The 13,074-nt window shown below is 38.3% G+C and overlaps 1 protein-coding gene across 6 annotated transcripts; it reads right to left on the minus strand.

Annotated features, from left to right (window-relative positions):
• Positions 1-77: 77 nt before the first annotated feature.
• Positions 78-5,205, minus strand: LOC113730431 (protein DA1-related 2). Of its 6 annotated transcripts, none has more exons than XM_027255099.2 (12): positions 4,697-5,205; positions 4,402-4,559; positions 4,087-4,174; positions 3,816-3,927; positions 3,194-3,314; positions 2,931-3,014; positions 2,031-2,150; positions 1,639-1,851; positions 1,502-1,564; positions 1,270-1,385; positions 1,062-1,129; positions 78-856 (listed from the first exon to the last, which is right to left on the minus strand). In XM_027255099.2, the coding sequence occupies exons 1-12, from the start codon at positions 4,740-4,742 to the stop codon at positions 528-530; spliced, it is 1,518 nt and encodes a 505-aa protein (XP_027110900.1). In that variant the 5' UTR covers positions 4,743-5,205; the 3' UTR covers positions 78-527. The 6 variants fall into 6 exon arrangements, with proteins under 6 accessions (XP_027110900.1, XP_027110904.1, XP_027110901.1 ...); XM_027255103.2 differs by having other exon boundaries at positions 4,402-4,538; positions 4,697-5,204; XM_027255100.2 differs by having other exon boundaries at positions 4,402-4,556; positions 4,697-5,204.
• Between the last annotated feature and the right edge of the window lie 7,869 nt (positions 5,206-13,074).

Consider the following 13,074-nt stretch of genomic DNA (forward strand, 5'->3'; position numbering starts at 1 on the left):
AGCTCCGGTACGGTTTCCGTCCATGGTAAGTAATACTTCCAAAGTTTTCTGTTCAGATTGGATTTGGGATTTTCGGATGATGTTCAAGTCCATCAAGAAAATAACAATCATGGATCCAAGATCTAACCAAAGGTTTAACAAACAGAATCTTTCTATTTCGTTGATTGAATTTAAAATCCTATTTTTTAGCGCTATCATAGAGAGTAATACATCAGAGCTTAGCGCAACAGGACAATGTAGCGGAGGAGTTTCCCATCTCCTGGATGTCACGCTTGAGGATTCTGTCAGTGGTTTCTGAAGTTGTCGGCCCAAGGATCCATCCTTCTGGTCGAAAGACATGCTTCTTATTCAGGAACCAGTAAATCTTAAATGCATCCTCAAAAGGGCCCCCAAAAAAATTAGAGGGAGCTAATCCAATTTGGCATGATCAAACTCATTCCTCCCGAGGAGTTATTTCCACCATCTTTGACGGGGCATAAAATAGATGAATCTTGAACGAGGTTTAGGACTTGCCATATACATGAAACTTATTCAGGAAAGCTTCTGTTTTCGCGGATGTGGTCCAAGGTACGGCGTAAACCATATTTCTTTACAGCAGCATTAGCAGCTCTAAATCCTTCTCCATATGCTGGCGAAGCATCGTTTGCTATCTGATGCATAAAAAACTCCCCCAGCTTGCTTTCTATGCGTGATTTTGCACCTTTTTTAGATGATGACCAAGTTGACGATGAGGATGATGAAGCTGCTGATGTGGATGGCATGTTTCTGAATTCGGGCATAACTTCAGACTCCAGCCACAAATGCGAAAGCACTTGACAGATACCTTCTTCCACCTGAGGACTCAGATTACGGTAACCTGCATATTTTAAAGGAAACTTTTTGAGTGCACAACACATAAGCTCTTCTTGCATTGGGCTCTAGCGAAGTCTTGAAAGAAACAGAAGCCGACAGATAAAATGCTGTTTTTATGATATATGTGTAGTCATTTTTTCTGCATCATACAGTAATCATTGTTGATGCAATCAACATGATCATAGAAATTCCAGCATCAGAACAATTACCTTTTAGACGCAACCAGGCATGCATCAATTCATGAGCCAGAATGGCACCAGTTAATAATCTGCATTGTCTTGGGAAATCAAAGGTCAGATGGGAAGTCATCTCATAACGATCAACAAACATATGAATGGTGAGGCATACAGGTATGGTGTGCAAAAAGCTGTTGAGACCCTTAATAGGTATTGTATGCATTTATTTGATGGAAATCACCTTGGAAGGCCATACAGAACCAGAATAGCTGTTACTTCACATTTCCGAGTTAATTTCTGAGGTTGTCTTGTCATCCCTACCAAACTGTGACCTCCAAACCTTGGTCTTCTCAAAATCTGGATATTTTTGAAGGAATCAAAAAGCACGAACCAAAAAGCACACAAGACTTGCGTGATGAAAAGTTCATACATTTCCTGAATTAAGAATTTGTAAGTCATGTAAGAAGTCATACACTGGTAACAGTCTGCTCTTCAGAAAGGCATAAACCCCTAGTTTCAGGCATGTGGTGGAAACCCTGGAAAAAAATTTTTATATCAGCAAAAGCTCTACAGTGAAGGATATATGAGGGGAGATGGAAATGTTTATTACTTGTTTCTCGCCTTCAATAGCTTCATTAAGAGCTTGTCTTTCAACAAGAAGCATGGGGATTTGCTGATCAATTCTCATGTTCATTCCTTCATAGTAATCTCTAATGGCATGATAAAGTGGCTGGCAGTCACCGGTATCCATAATTGCAGACTCCATGCATTCTAAGCATAAACTACGTCCATCTCCTAGTGATATGTATCTTGCACTGCGCGACTAAAGAAGAAACGAGATAGAGTAACATAAATATAGAATTAAGTAACAAGTAGAATGAGGAGATAAACCCAAGGGAAAAGAGCATTAAAAGCACAGGAAAGGAATCTGTTCAATAATATACAAGTGTAGTTTAAAATAAATATCATCAATTATGACAGATAAAACCCAAGATGTACTACCTCCAGTCTTTCACAACTGCAGCATCGAGGCGTCTTGTCATACTCGTGTGAGGGGCAGTATTTCTGAGACCAGAAGGGGTGGCACCTATACTCAATCAAACCAGCTCCATTTGTTGGAATCTGACAATAATAAATAGTTCAAAAGGCAGTTAATATAGGTTTATTTCACAAAGTAATAAGCTTCACATGAAGTATGCCATTCATAGAGCACCTAGGTACCTAAAAAACAGTGGTACTCAATCTACGTAGTTTCCTTAATAAGTACCATTTCCTTAAAATCAAGGCATTACTACTGCAAGATATTTCAATTACTTTGCCACCAAAACAGTTCAGGGTACAGATAATCACAAAGCCAACATTCAGAAGATGCTTGCACATACTCTGCAAAACTTACAAAACATGGACTCTGAAACAACCTTTGATGCTTTCTGCTGTACTTATCAGGCATTAGCTGGAATTGCCAAGGATTGAATTCATTGTGCTTAAATGCCAGTGCAATTGATAAATGCAATACAGTTCCATTTTGCAGCTCGGTAAGTTATCCCAGAGGAAAAGTTATTGTGAAAGAGAAAAAAAACATTTTTTTTCCATGGAACCAGTTGCTGTCTGAAGCATCATCAGAGAATGTATACCCAGCATACTGTGTTTAGTCCAAAAAGAAACACTAGTTGCTTAAGAGGGGCTAAATCAATTCGCCTATCAGCATGGTCAAAATCATCCAGTTTTCTAGGGAGTCACTATTTTCAAGTGAGAGAACATAATAAGGTAATATCATACTAAACAGTCAATCAGACACAATAACTGTAACAACTTAGAACGAATTCAAGGTTATTATCTCATAGCAATTGAAGTTATTATGAGAAAATGTAAGATTAACATTCAAAGGAGCTGTATCGTTACAAATTGGTCGCAGACTTCACATTTGGGATGAGCCAGCTCTTTGAAGCAAGATTTATGGTATGAATAACCACCTGACAAAGAAAACTTCAATCAAAAAAGTAAATCAATAAGAGATGGAATGAGAACAAGCACAATTTTCTTAATGCATGCAGAAAAGAAAGAGGATTGGAGAAAATATCCAAGTATAACCTCCTTCCACTATAAGCGAAAACAGATCGAATAACTAAAGATAGTAGTCAGAGATCCAAAAGAGAACAACCTACCTCAAATTCAGTAATTGGGGATCCACAAGCATGACATCGGAAGCAATCTGGATGAAAAAATGTCCCCATGCATCCCAAATAATTACCAGTGCCAATTTCACGGTTGCAACCACCACAGATTCTGCAAGTTATGGGCCATGCATACTGTATCAACAACTCGAACATTGAGAACATATTTGCCATAAAAAGATGCCATGCTAATGGTATTTGACATGTCATGCAGAATTAGTTAAACTCATCTAAAGTATTAATCATCATGAAGGGATTCTAAGCACATACTGCAAACTGAACTATACTATGCTTTAGATTAATGGAAAATAGAATAGCAGAAAGGAGAATAATTTATGAACCAAGAATAAAAAACATCCATGGTAGATAGCTCGTTACTTTTGTTTTGGGCACAAGGATTGCCTAACAGTTTATCAATCCACTAGACAGAAGCAGCATACATTTTGCCTACCGTACTCATCAAGCAAAAAAAAACTCTCAATTTTTTTGGCGCACTTCAAAGTTCTGAGAGATAGCATCAATTAGAAGTGACATTGACGCATCGTGAGTATAAATGAGTAAACTTATTGGTTAAAAGAATAAGGAAGGGCGACTGTGCAATAAGAAGAATTACGTATATGATCTTGGATAATATTCTCTGGGAGCATAGGGAGGGTATGGCGAATTTAGGTTCCCATGAAGTGAGCTCCCAAGATCTTCATCGTGGTCTGATCGCCACCGGTATCCTGCAATAAAAAAACTCTTTAATCTTGGATGCAATGCAGAGGCAACAAAAAAAAGGGGGAGGAGCAGAAATTTGAAGTCAATGAACAGGGGAGACCAAATAAATCATTTATTTTCATAGCTTTAGAATGGTGTACTATAGGATAAAACAAATAAATTACCTTGTGGCCTTTTTAAATCTTCAGCAAGAGAAAGTGCAATTGCTCGGTCTAACTCCTCTTTTTCTTTATTAGCTCGAGAGCGATCATCCTGAGATAAATGTTAAACAGATTCTATTACCAAGTATTCTTGTCTGTTCTATACTATACCATTACACCATTGCACCATGATTATGTGCTCAAGTCGCAGAACTTAATTATGAGAAAGAGAAAGGCAGTAACATTTACAGTAACACAAGTATACTACTAGCAAAAGATTGGCGATCAACAATTATCTTAGAACAAGATCACAAAGTTAGCAGCTTGTATAGGAGTTACCAAGGATCTAACAGGAGCACGCCAAACCATATTTTCGTCCCCTAGAAACTGAGGTTGGTGTCCACTTGTGATACCCCTGCTCGAACTCCCCCCCTTAAATAGCTTACTCAGCCATTTCATAAACCTTGACTTCCTCTCTGCATATGAAGAAAGCCCTGCTTAAAAATCAACCCAAAATAGAAAAGGAATCTTTACGAATATGGACGAGAATCCAACCACAACATTCAAGTGGGATCACACTAAAAATGAAGAAATAATCAAGAACTATGAACCAAAATTGAGTATAATTTCATACCATATATACAAGGCTGGGAGAGGTGGTTGACACTGGAAGAAGACATGAGCTGAAGGGCTGTGGAAATCTATGTATAGAAGTTTGTTTTGGTTTTCCGAGAAAGAGTTGAAAAGGGAGGCCTAAAATGAAAAGGACTAAGAGAGAGAGGGGGGAGGGATGATAGGGGGAGCTGTGGAGGAAAAGGGGAATGAACAGGAACAGAAGAGATGGAGAAAGAGAGGAGAGAACGGGGAAGAGAGAGGAACAAAGGCATCATTGATAAAGTTTAGTTTTGAGAGAAAGAAAGAGAGAATCTCCGAGAAGGAAAGAGATTCTTGGCTTGGGATTGGGATTTAGAAATTGAAGAGAGGGGGAAAGGAAAGAAAGGAAGAATGGAAAGCGGGAAAAACTGGGGAATCTGCTGAGGCGGACGTTGATGGAAAGGAAGGGGAGGGAAAGGGAAAGGCAAAAAGCTCAAGCCTTTCGTACAGGTACAAGATCCCCAAACCCCCCTTTGGACGGCTGAGAATTAGAGCTTGAGTGAGAGCTGGGCAACGTGTGTTTTGGCCAGTAGATTATTTGGAGCAATTTAAAAAAATGCTGTAGTATTTTTTAATACGACGTATGTAAAATAAAAGTATAATTATTTTTTAACATGATATATATGTAAAATCAAACAATTATCAAAAAATATATTGCTAATGCAAGTAAATAAATTTTTATAAAATAATCCACTTATCTGAACATCTTGATTGAAATGGACTGACATGATGACGAGCTTAGGAGACTTGTGAGAGACGGCAAAGTGGAGTGCTTAGACTATTTGATGAATTTGCGGGGGTGAAAACAGAAATGGACATTAATTGATTCACAAAAACGCTTCATAAACTGCTTAAATGCCATCCTTTTCTGGGAATCCCTGGACTCCTAACTCTGTGCGACAGTGGCAACATACCATAGTAGAGTGTTGACGGATTGCACGTGGGCAATGTAGAACAATTTGATTTGAGTTAACTGGAACTTCATTACATGCAGCAACCATGCATTCCCTCTGTTGTTTCGATGATGATGATGCGCTGACTAGTATTAGGAAAGAGCTTCACTATTTCAGGCGGCACAAAATTCTACCCGAATAAATATATTGATCTGCGAAGTCCACTTTTATCCAAAAGATGGGGTAAAACAACAACGAGACTATTAATAGATCACATTCATCGTTTCTAAATGATCACCACCGATCTTCTCTACTTTGTTACCTCTTAATCATGCCATTGAATATGTTGACCAACTAACCATGGCCCTGTTTGTCAAGTGAGTTTTTTGAACGTGACTAAAATTTTACTATAACTTACTGTAGAAGTTTTTTAAAAAATTTTTACAATATATATATATTTTTGAATATTTTAAAGTGTATAGTTTAAAATCTTTGAAAAGTCTTTTAAAGTATCTTGCTTGATAAACTTGATAAAAAATCTGAATTGCCAAACAAGGGCAGTATAATCTATCGTGCTGAATAGGGAAGCGGTAATGATGCCTCAAACATGATAATTGTCTACAAAGGCATCTTGCTTTAAAAATTGTACTACTAGATCTGATCATCTAACGGAAACAAAGCAACATACAGCCTCTTTTTTTGTGTAGGAAAGTTAGTGTTTGATTGTCAGTTCAGCATCTTTTTCGTGACGTGGGAAAGTGGTTAATTGGCAGGAGCGTCATCGCTGGACCCAAGAAGGTAAAAAAAAAAGGTTTTGTAACGTATAGTAAAGCAAATGTCGCAATTGGATACGTCCCATGTATTGTATTGAGTGGGATCTGGCCTATTCAAAGTTGAAACTAACCCAACTTTAAATAAATTTAGGATCTGGGCTGGCTGTCAGAGATTGTCAATAATCTTCAGCTACAATCGCGAACCAAAAAACTACCAGTCAAGATAGAGCTCCAACTTCTCAGCATATAAAGTTCGAAAGCTATATGCGTGCAAAATCCCTTGTTTAGTAGCTGCCACTGCAACTTTGCAGACTTCCAAGGAGTGAGATCTAGCCACGGGCATATTAAATTAATATCCAGTATTAGTTTAGCAGCAGGATGATTCGTTTCCAGATTAAAGATCTACTAGTGGAGCAGTGCAGGTCAGACAGTGGGTTGTGACGTTTTATTTATGTAATCATTTCCTTGAGGCAAATTGTTGTGACGTTGGAAGGAGGTGTCCTTGAGAGCACCTTCTTGACTAGTAAAGATTTGAACATAATGCATCTTATCTCTCAGCCATATCAATCAAAGTCAATGGGATAATGCCCGCAGAATCAATGAACCGACGGTCTGAAATGCATGAAAATTTGTCTAGTGTTAAAATTTTATCTTAGGTATCTGATAGCAGTTGGCTTCTTTTCCTCACCGATGTAATGTCTGACAATTCTTGGTATAAGTTTGTAACGAGAAAGTTGAAGTTCATTATCCCACGTTGAAAAATGATAGAGTGTTCATTATCTGCATCATTGTCTTGTTTTCTTAACAAATTTGTTCAAAAATATATTAGTTTGGAGGGAATGTTTGGTGGGAATGTTATTTCAATTTATATCTCATACACTTAGAATATGAATTGAAATATATATAAAATCTTGACAAGCCCAATGGGCACCTTGAGGCTTTTTGATTAGGATAGGGTGATAATTAATTTGAGGTAATTAATGATACCCATCTGTTAATTGATTAACTACTTATACACCTATTCAATAAGGATTGCATCCTCTGATAGTGCTTTAAATAGGTGTTTCAATTCTTTTAAATAATAGGATTTTGACAAAATTAAATCACCTTTTCTTTTCATTGATAGTTCTTAGAATTTGTTATATCATAGAGGTAATTTGTCCCACATAGAGACAAATAATGCTTTAAGGAGAGTGTTTTTCACGGCTCAAAAGTCTCTGCATTTGTCTAGTTTAGTTTTGTTATTTACTATATTTTCCAACATGGTTTTGTTATTTACTATATTTTCCAACATGATCGTCAATGGAGCTTGCTGCTACTGGCACAAAATCACTAGCCGTTGACACTTGTTTTCAAATCCTCATCAGCTTCGGCGGCGCCAGCTTTTAAAAGTATCTCCAGCGATTTTATGCTCACAAAAGCCACAGGAGATGGGCAAAGTCGTGCTGAAGAATAAGGTGCTCTTTCCTTTTAGGCTGGCAAGACTCTGCAGAGATTATTCCGAAATCCAAGCATTGGCTGATCTAAAACACAGCACCAGCCGCCAGACGATTCAGATCCATTTAATGATGCCCTTTTTCAGGGCCACAGCTACAAATCAAAAGATCCGCAAGTAGTGCGTGGTGGCATTCAGTTTTAAACATAACCGGTTGCTTTCCAATCACAGAAAGCTGCAGAAAAGAACCATGAAAACGCCAGCGGTTGCCCAATGCAGGAAAGTTGAAAAAACGTCGCGATTTTGTGGGGAGGGGAGCTGGGAAAAAAAGGCTTGCACGGGAGGAATCTTATGGCCCTCGAAAGCTCAACAAAAATTTCAAAACTACAAAAAAACAGAAGACCATTGGTGGGTTAAGTAGTGATGATTGCAGGTCGAAGGAAAAGGGGAAAAGAACTTGCATCTTGATTCTTGAAAGCAAGGGGGGGGAACAAAAAAAGAAAAGGATGAAAATGGTTGATGTAAACATTAACCGCATGCATAATTTAGACGATGTTTGCATTCCCAGTCTGGAGCAGTATATTCGGTGATAGCCATGGCCAGCGACGGGCTTCTTGTCCCTATCGGTCCTCTTACGGCTTCCCACCACCATGCAAAGAATCTCTTTCCCTTCCCTTTCTTCCCCCATTGTGTCTGTTGAATGTTGATGAGTACAGGCCGGCCATTTTAGAAGTAAGAATTGCACTTTATAATGGGAGGCGCGTACAAGCCATAGTACATGCGGTATACACAAGAACTTCTTCTCTTTTTTTTTTGACGAATTCTTTTTTAAAATGCTAACTTAAGTTTGTCCATAATCTAATACTCCCTCCGTCCCACTTTGATAGTCCTGTTTCTTTTTTCACACAGTTTAAGAAAAAGTAGTTAACTTTGTTGGAAAAGTAAATTTAGATTGCTATTTTTCTAAAATACTCTCACATTAAATAGAGTACAACTTTATGGGAACTTGAATTGATGGTAAAAAAAGAATCAACTCTCATTAAATGGGATAGGTTTATAGCAACAACAACTTGTATTGAATAAGGGTATTTTAGGAAAATGAAAATACAACTACATTCTTCAATTGGAAAGTGGACTGCAATTTGGAACAGACAAAAAAGGAAAACAGGACTATCAAAGTGGGACGGAAGGAGTAATTATTACTTGTTGCAAAACTCATTAAGTACCTAATCTACATGGATTTACCAAGTTTTTGTCCCCTTTTTTTTTCCGTTTTGTAGTCTCAACAAAATTGAGTGTGTAAAATGAGAAAGATTATTATTGTTTGCCATGAAGGGTAGCATGATAATCATATTTTTCATATGGTGAAAAATGCGGCACCTTGACATTTAGCTGCCGACAGCGGAGGAAAGGTCCGAGTCCAAAGTCCATCAACTGGCCTGATTTCCTAACCGAACGTTTACTACAACCATTGAAATACAGGAATTCAATACCTAGTACCTAGGCCAAGTATGATAAAAACAAGAATGCATGGCGTGGGACGCTGGGACAATAAAGGTTTATTATCCGGGAAAGTAACTCATGGGCCATACGCTCAATCACTTGGGATCCTCGGTGACATGTTTTTCTATGCCAATCCAATGCCACCTATAGTATTGCGTCAAGTGTCCCGTTATTAGTTATACTTTAATTTTCTAATACTTCAGCTTGGTTTGGTTTAACATAAGTGTAAATAATAACAGGACACTTGACACAATATTATAGGTGACATTGGATTGACATAGAAAACATGTCACCGAGGATCCCAAGTGTACGCTCAATGGGAATTAGGTTAATGTCACGATCGAATTCGCTAACCCGTAATGTCCCCCTCTATGGCTTTATTTGGGTATCCTTTTGAACATAAAGGATCTGCCTTTTTTTTTTTACCCTGCTCTTCCTTTTTTTTCTTTTTCTTTTTTTTTGGTGTGATGCATTGGAAGAGGTCATAAATCATTAAATATCAAGAAAAACGATGAAAGGCTAATCCTAGCATATCAACTCCTAACAGTTCTCTTAGCTCTCATTAGCAATTTGCATCCCTCTTGTACCATGAATACTTAGTTTGGCAGTGGAGGAGTTGGGATGCAAACGTGTCGAGTTTACTCAAGTAAACTTGATCAGTCAAAGTTCGAATTCAAATTCACATTGTTAGAATTCGAGTTCGAGTGCAAACAGTTCACACTATTTGACGGGTCGAACTCAAGTTTAATACATAAAACTTAAAAGTTTGTTGAATTTAATCGCACGCGTGCACGCGCGCACACGCATCTATCAATTTTTTTTATTTATTAGTATGAAATATCTATTTTATCCCTTGTTTAAAATTATATAAAATATAAATTTATATTTCTTAAACTTGATTAGGTTCGAATAACATTTTCTTAAATAATATTTTGCTTGTTTTATAAACATGTCTTTCAATCAACTTTTTCATCTTTCTATTAAAATCACTTTTTTCTCGTATAAATTATATCACAAAAATTACTATAATAATTATTTTAAATAATATATCGAATAATCACATATCCAAACACACTAATGTAACATGCTCCCTCATCATGTTCCAAGTTCTAAAATAGGTCAAGTAGAAATAGGTTGAATTCAATTACGGAAAAGATGCATGGCTTCATGTATGATAAATGCATAAGACAAATTTTTAGTACTTAGGAAGTGAACATAATCTGAAATTAATAATTGACAGTTCAATAGGTGGGCGACATATAATTGAATATAATTTATGAGTTAGCTACTACCTCAGAAGCACCACAGTGCAAATATTTGTAGTTGGGAACACAAACCGACCTGAATCTAGTTTTATCTGTACTTCCCTTCGAGTTCTATGTATAGCTTGGGTGACCACAGAATCAATTGGTTCCATTGATCATACTTCTGAGTTCTGTTCGATCGGGACCATCATCCATGTTCAAATAATTTGCTTTTACATTTTTTATTTATTATTTGGGCGGTTTGCATTGAGCCTCACTGCCCCGGCAACCGTTTGTTCTGTTCAAATTTATTTTCACAAAGAATTTGTAGGATATTCATTTTTATATATTTATTTTAATTCTACCGTAAATAAAACCTACCAGAGGCAATTTTATATGTTTATTTTTTTATATTGATAAGTTTCTTTTTTTTTAAAGGGTGAATGTGAAATACATGAACCTTCTCATTGAAGTCGTGATATTTGCCATGTCATTTCTAGTAACATTTTTGCTCCCATTCTCAAAATCCCAAAATGAAATTTGGATAGTGATTTTTTTATAATTTTTTTTTATGTTTCTCGTTAATATAATTTTTAATTATTTTTTTATCTCACATACATCATATTATTACTATATATATAATTTTTTTTATAAAATTTCCTAAACATAGTAATCCTATTATCAATCCAAACAAGATAAAAAGGAGAATAATAATTCATAAGCAGTCCCCATAAGATGTTGTCATCTCACAAGGACATGATGCTGAAGATAAAATAGAATGCAGAATTTGGAACCAAGTTTTTTAATTATTAATTTTTTAACAACTTTAACTACAATTTTAGCTACAGAAATCCAAAAAAATTTATCAAATTTTTTAACCTACATATTTCAAAATATCTAATACACAAAACATTTCATTTTTTCTTCTTCTTTCTCTCCCACCCCGATCCACCACACCTTCATCGCCGGCCACCACCTCCGCCCCTGATTCCGGCGCCGACCACCTATTCCGGCGCTGAAGAGGTGTTTTCTGTCTTTTTAGAGTAGACCTCTCGAACTGAAGAAATGCTCTATTCTAGATAGACCACTGTGACGAGGCCACCTGCTTATCTGGCAAGAGAGGCTAAATCCCCCGATATAACTCCGAAACTTTAGTTAGTTCAGTATTGAAGAAGTAATATAGCAATTGAGAGAATTAATATATCGTGTTACCCGAAGTTGGTCATCCTCCTTTTTAGTAGAAACATTGGGTATTTATAGGGGACTGATAGGAAAGAGGGACTGCCAGCACAGGTCCCTAAAGATCTGAGATGGTCAGTGTATCAAGCTGATTTGACTGGTCCCTGTGAAAAGACGGGTCAGGAGAGTTGCCAAATTCAGACGTGTCAGAGCAGCTTTCCGTCGGGAGTCAGATGTCAGGTGTCACATCCCACCCTTTACAGTTGTCGGACACCCAGGTGTCACCTCGGCTAATGACCCGAAGATACTAGCCGAGGTGGTGAACGGGGTCGAAATCACCTCGTTAAATAGTGAGCCGAGGCGGCACTTCCGGAAGTATCCCAGGGTGAGGTCCCGAACTATCCGGGTCGAAACGACCATCCTCACTAAGCCCCCCAAGCTTCAAGAAGGGCGAGATCGTTGTTTTCCGATGTCGTTACTTCCCGAGGCTAACGAGCATGTAGAACACGGAACACAGCAAAGACACGTCATGGCTGTGTGAATGGGACTGGGAGAAAAGTGAAATGATGGCCGTCAGCTTTGATGACGAATCCGTGGATAGACATGAGATCAACTGTCAGATGAACAGTACTCTCATTAATGAGGGGAGAGGGTGCTCCCTTAGGAATCCCAAAGGTGCCGCCCCCTCGGTCTCACCCTACTTGCCTATAAATAGGGGTCCCTTTTTACCGCTTTACTCTTTACTAAAAATCTTGAATCACCCCAGAGCCTCGTTCTTGTTTGTTTTTTCACTTCGACAATTCTCCTAAACCACATCTTCTGAGCAAGTCCCCTTCTTTCTTTTTGTACTAATGGATAGGACAGCTCGCACACACAAAAATACAGTGAGGCCCGACCCCTCCGAGGAGAGAACTGCTTCCGACGTCGGGGGAGGAAGTACTGAGGCGTCTCATTGAACCGGGACATCTGAAGGGCAGAACGACGAGATCGAGGTCGAAGCCGAGGTCCTGTACAATGATGACCTTGGGAATGAGGTCCTTAGGGATGAGGGCGTACAAGAGCCATCATTTCCTCCGAACTTGTCAACGCTCAACTACGGCCAGATGCCGACTTTCAGTAGTAGTATGGGACAAGCCTTGGTAGCCGAGGTGGTCCGCAGGTATCCATAGAGAAGGGACTACAGCATTTATCTGCCTCAACCGAACCAGTTAGCCGCACTGCCACCGAAGGGTAGGGTGGCCATTGAGGATGCTTACCTCGGCCATCCCGCATGTCCGAGGTGAACCCACCTCGTCCCTCATCAGAGATCTTCCGCGTCTTGGGCATAACCC

Source organism: Coffea arabica, chromosome 2c, assembly GCF_036785885.1.
Source record: "Coffea arabica cultivar ET-39 chromosome 2c, Coffea Arabica ET-39 HiFi, whole genome shotgun sequence".
NCBI lineage: Eukaryota > Viridiplantae > Streptophyta > Magnoliopsida > Gentianales > Rubiaceae > Coffea > Coffea arabica.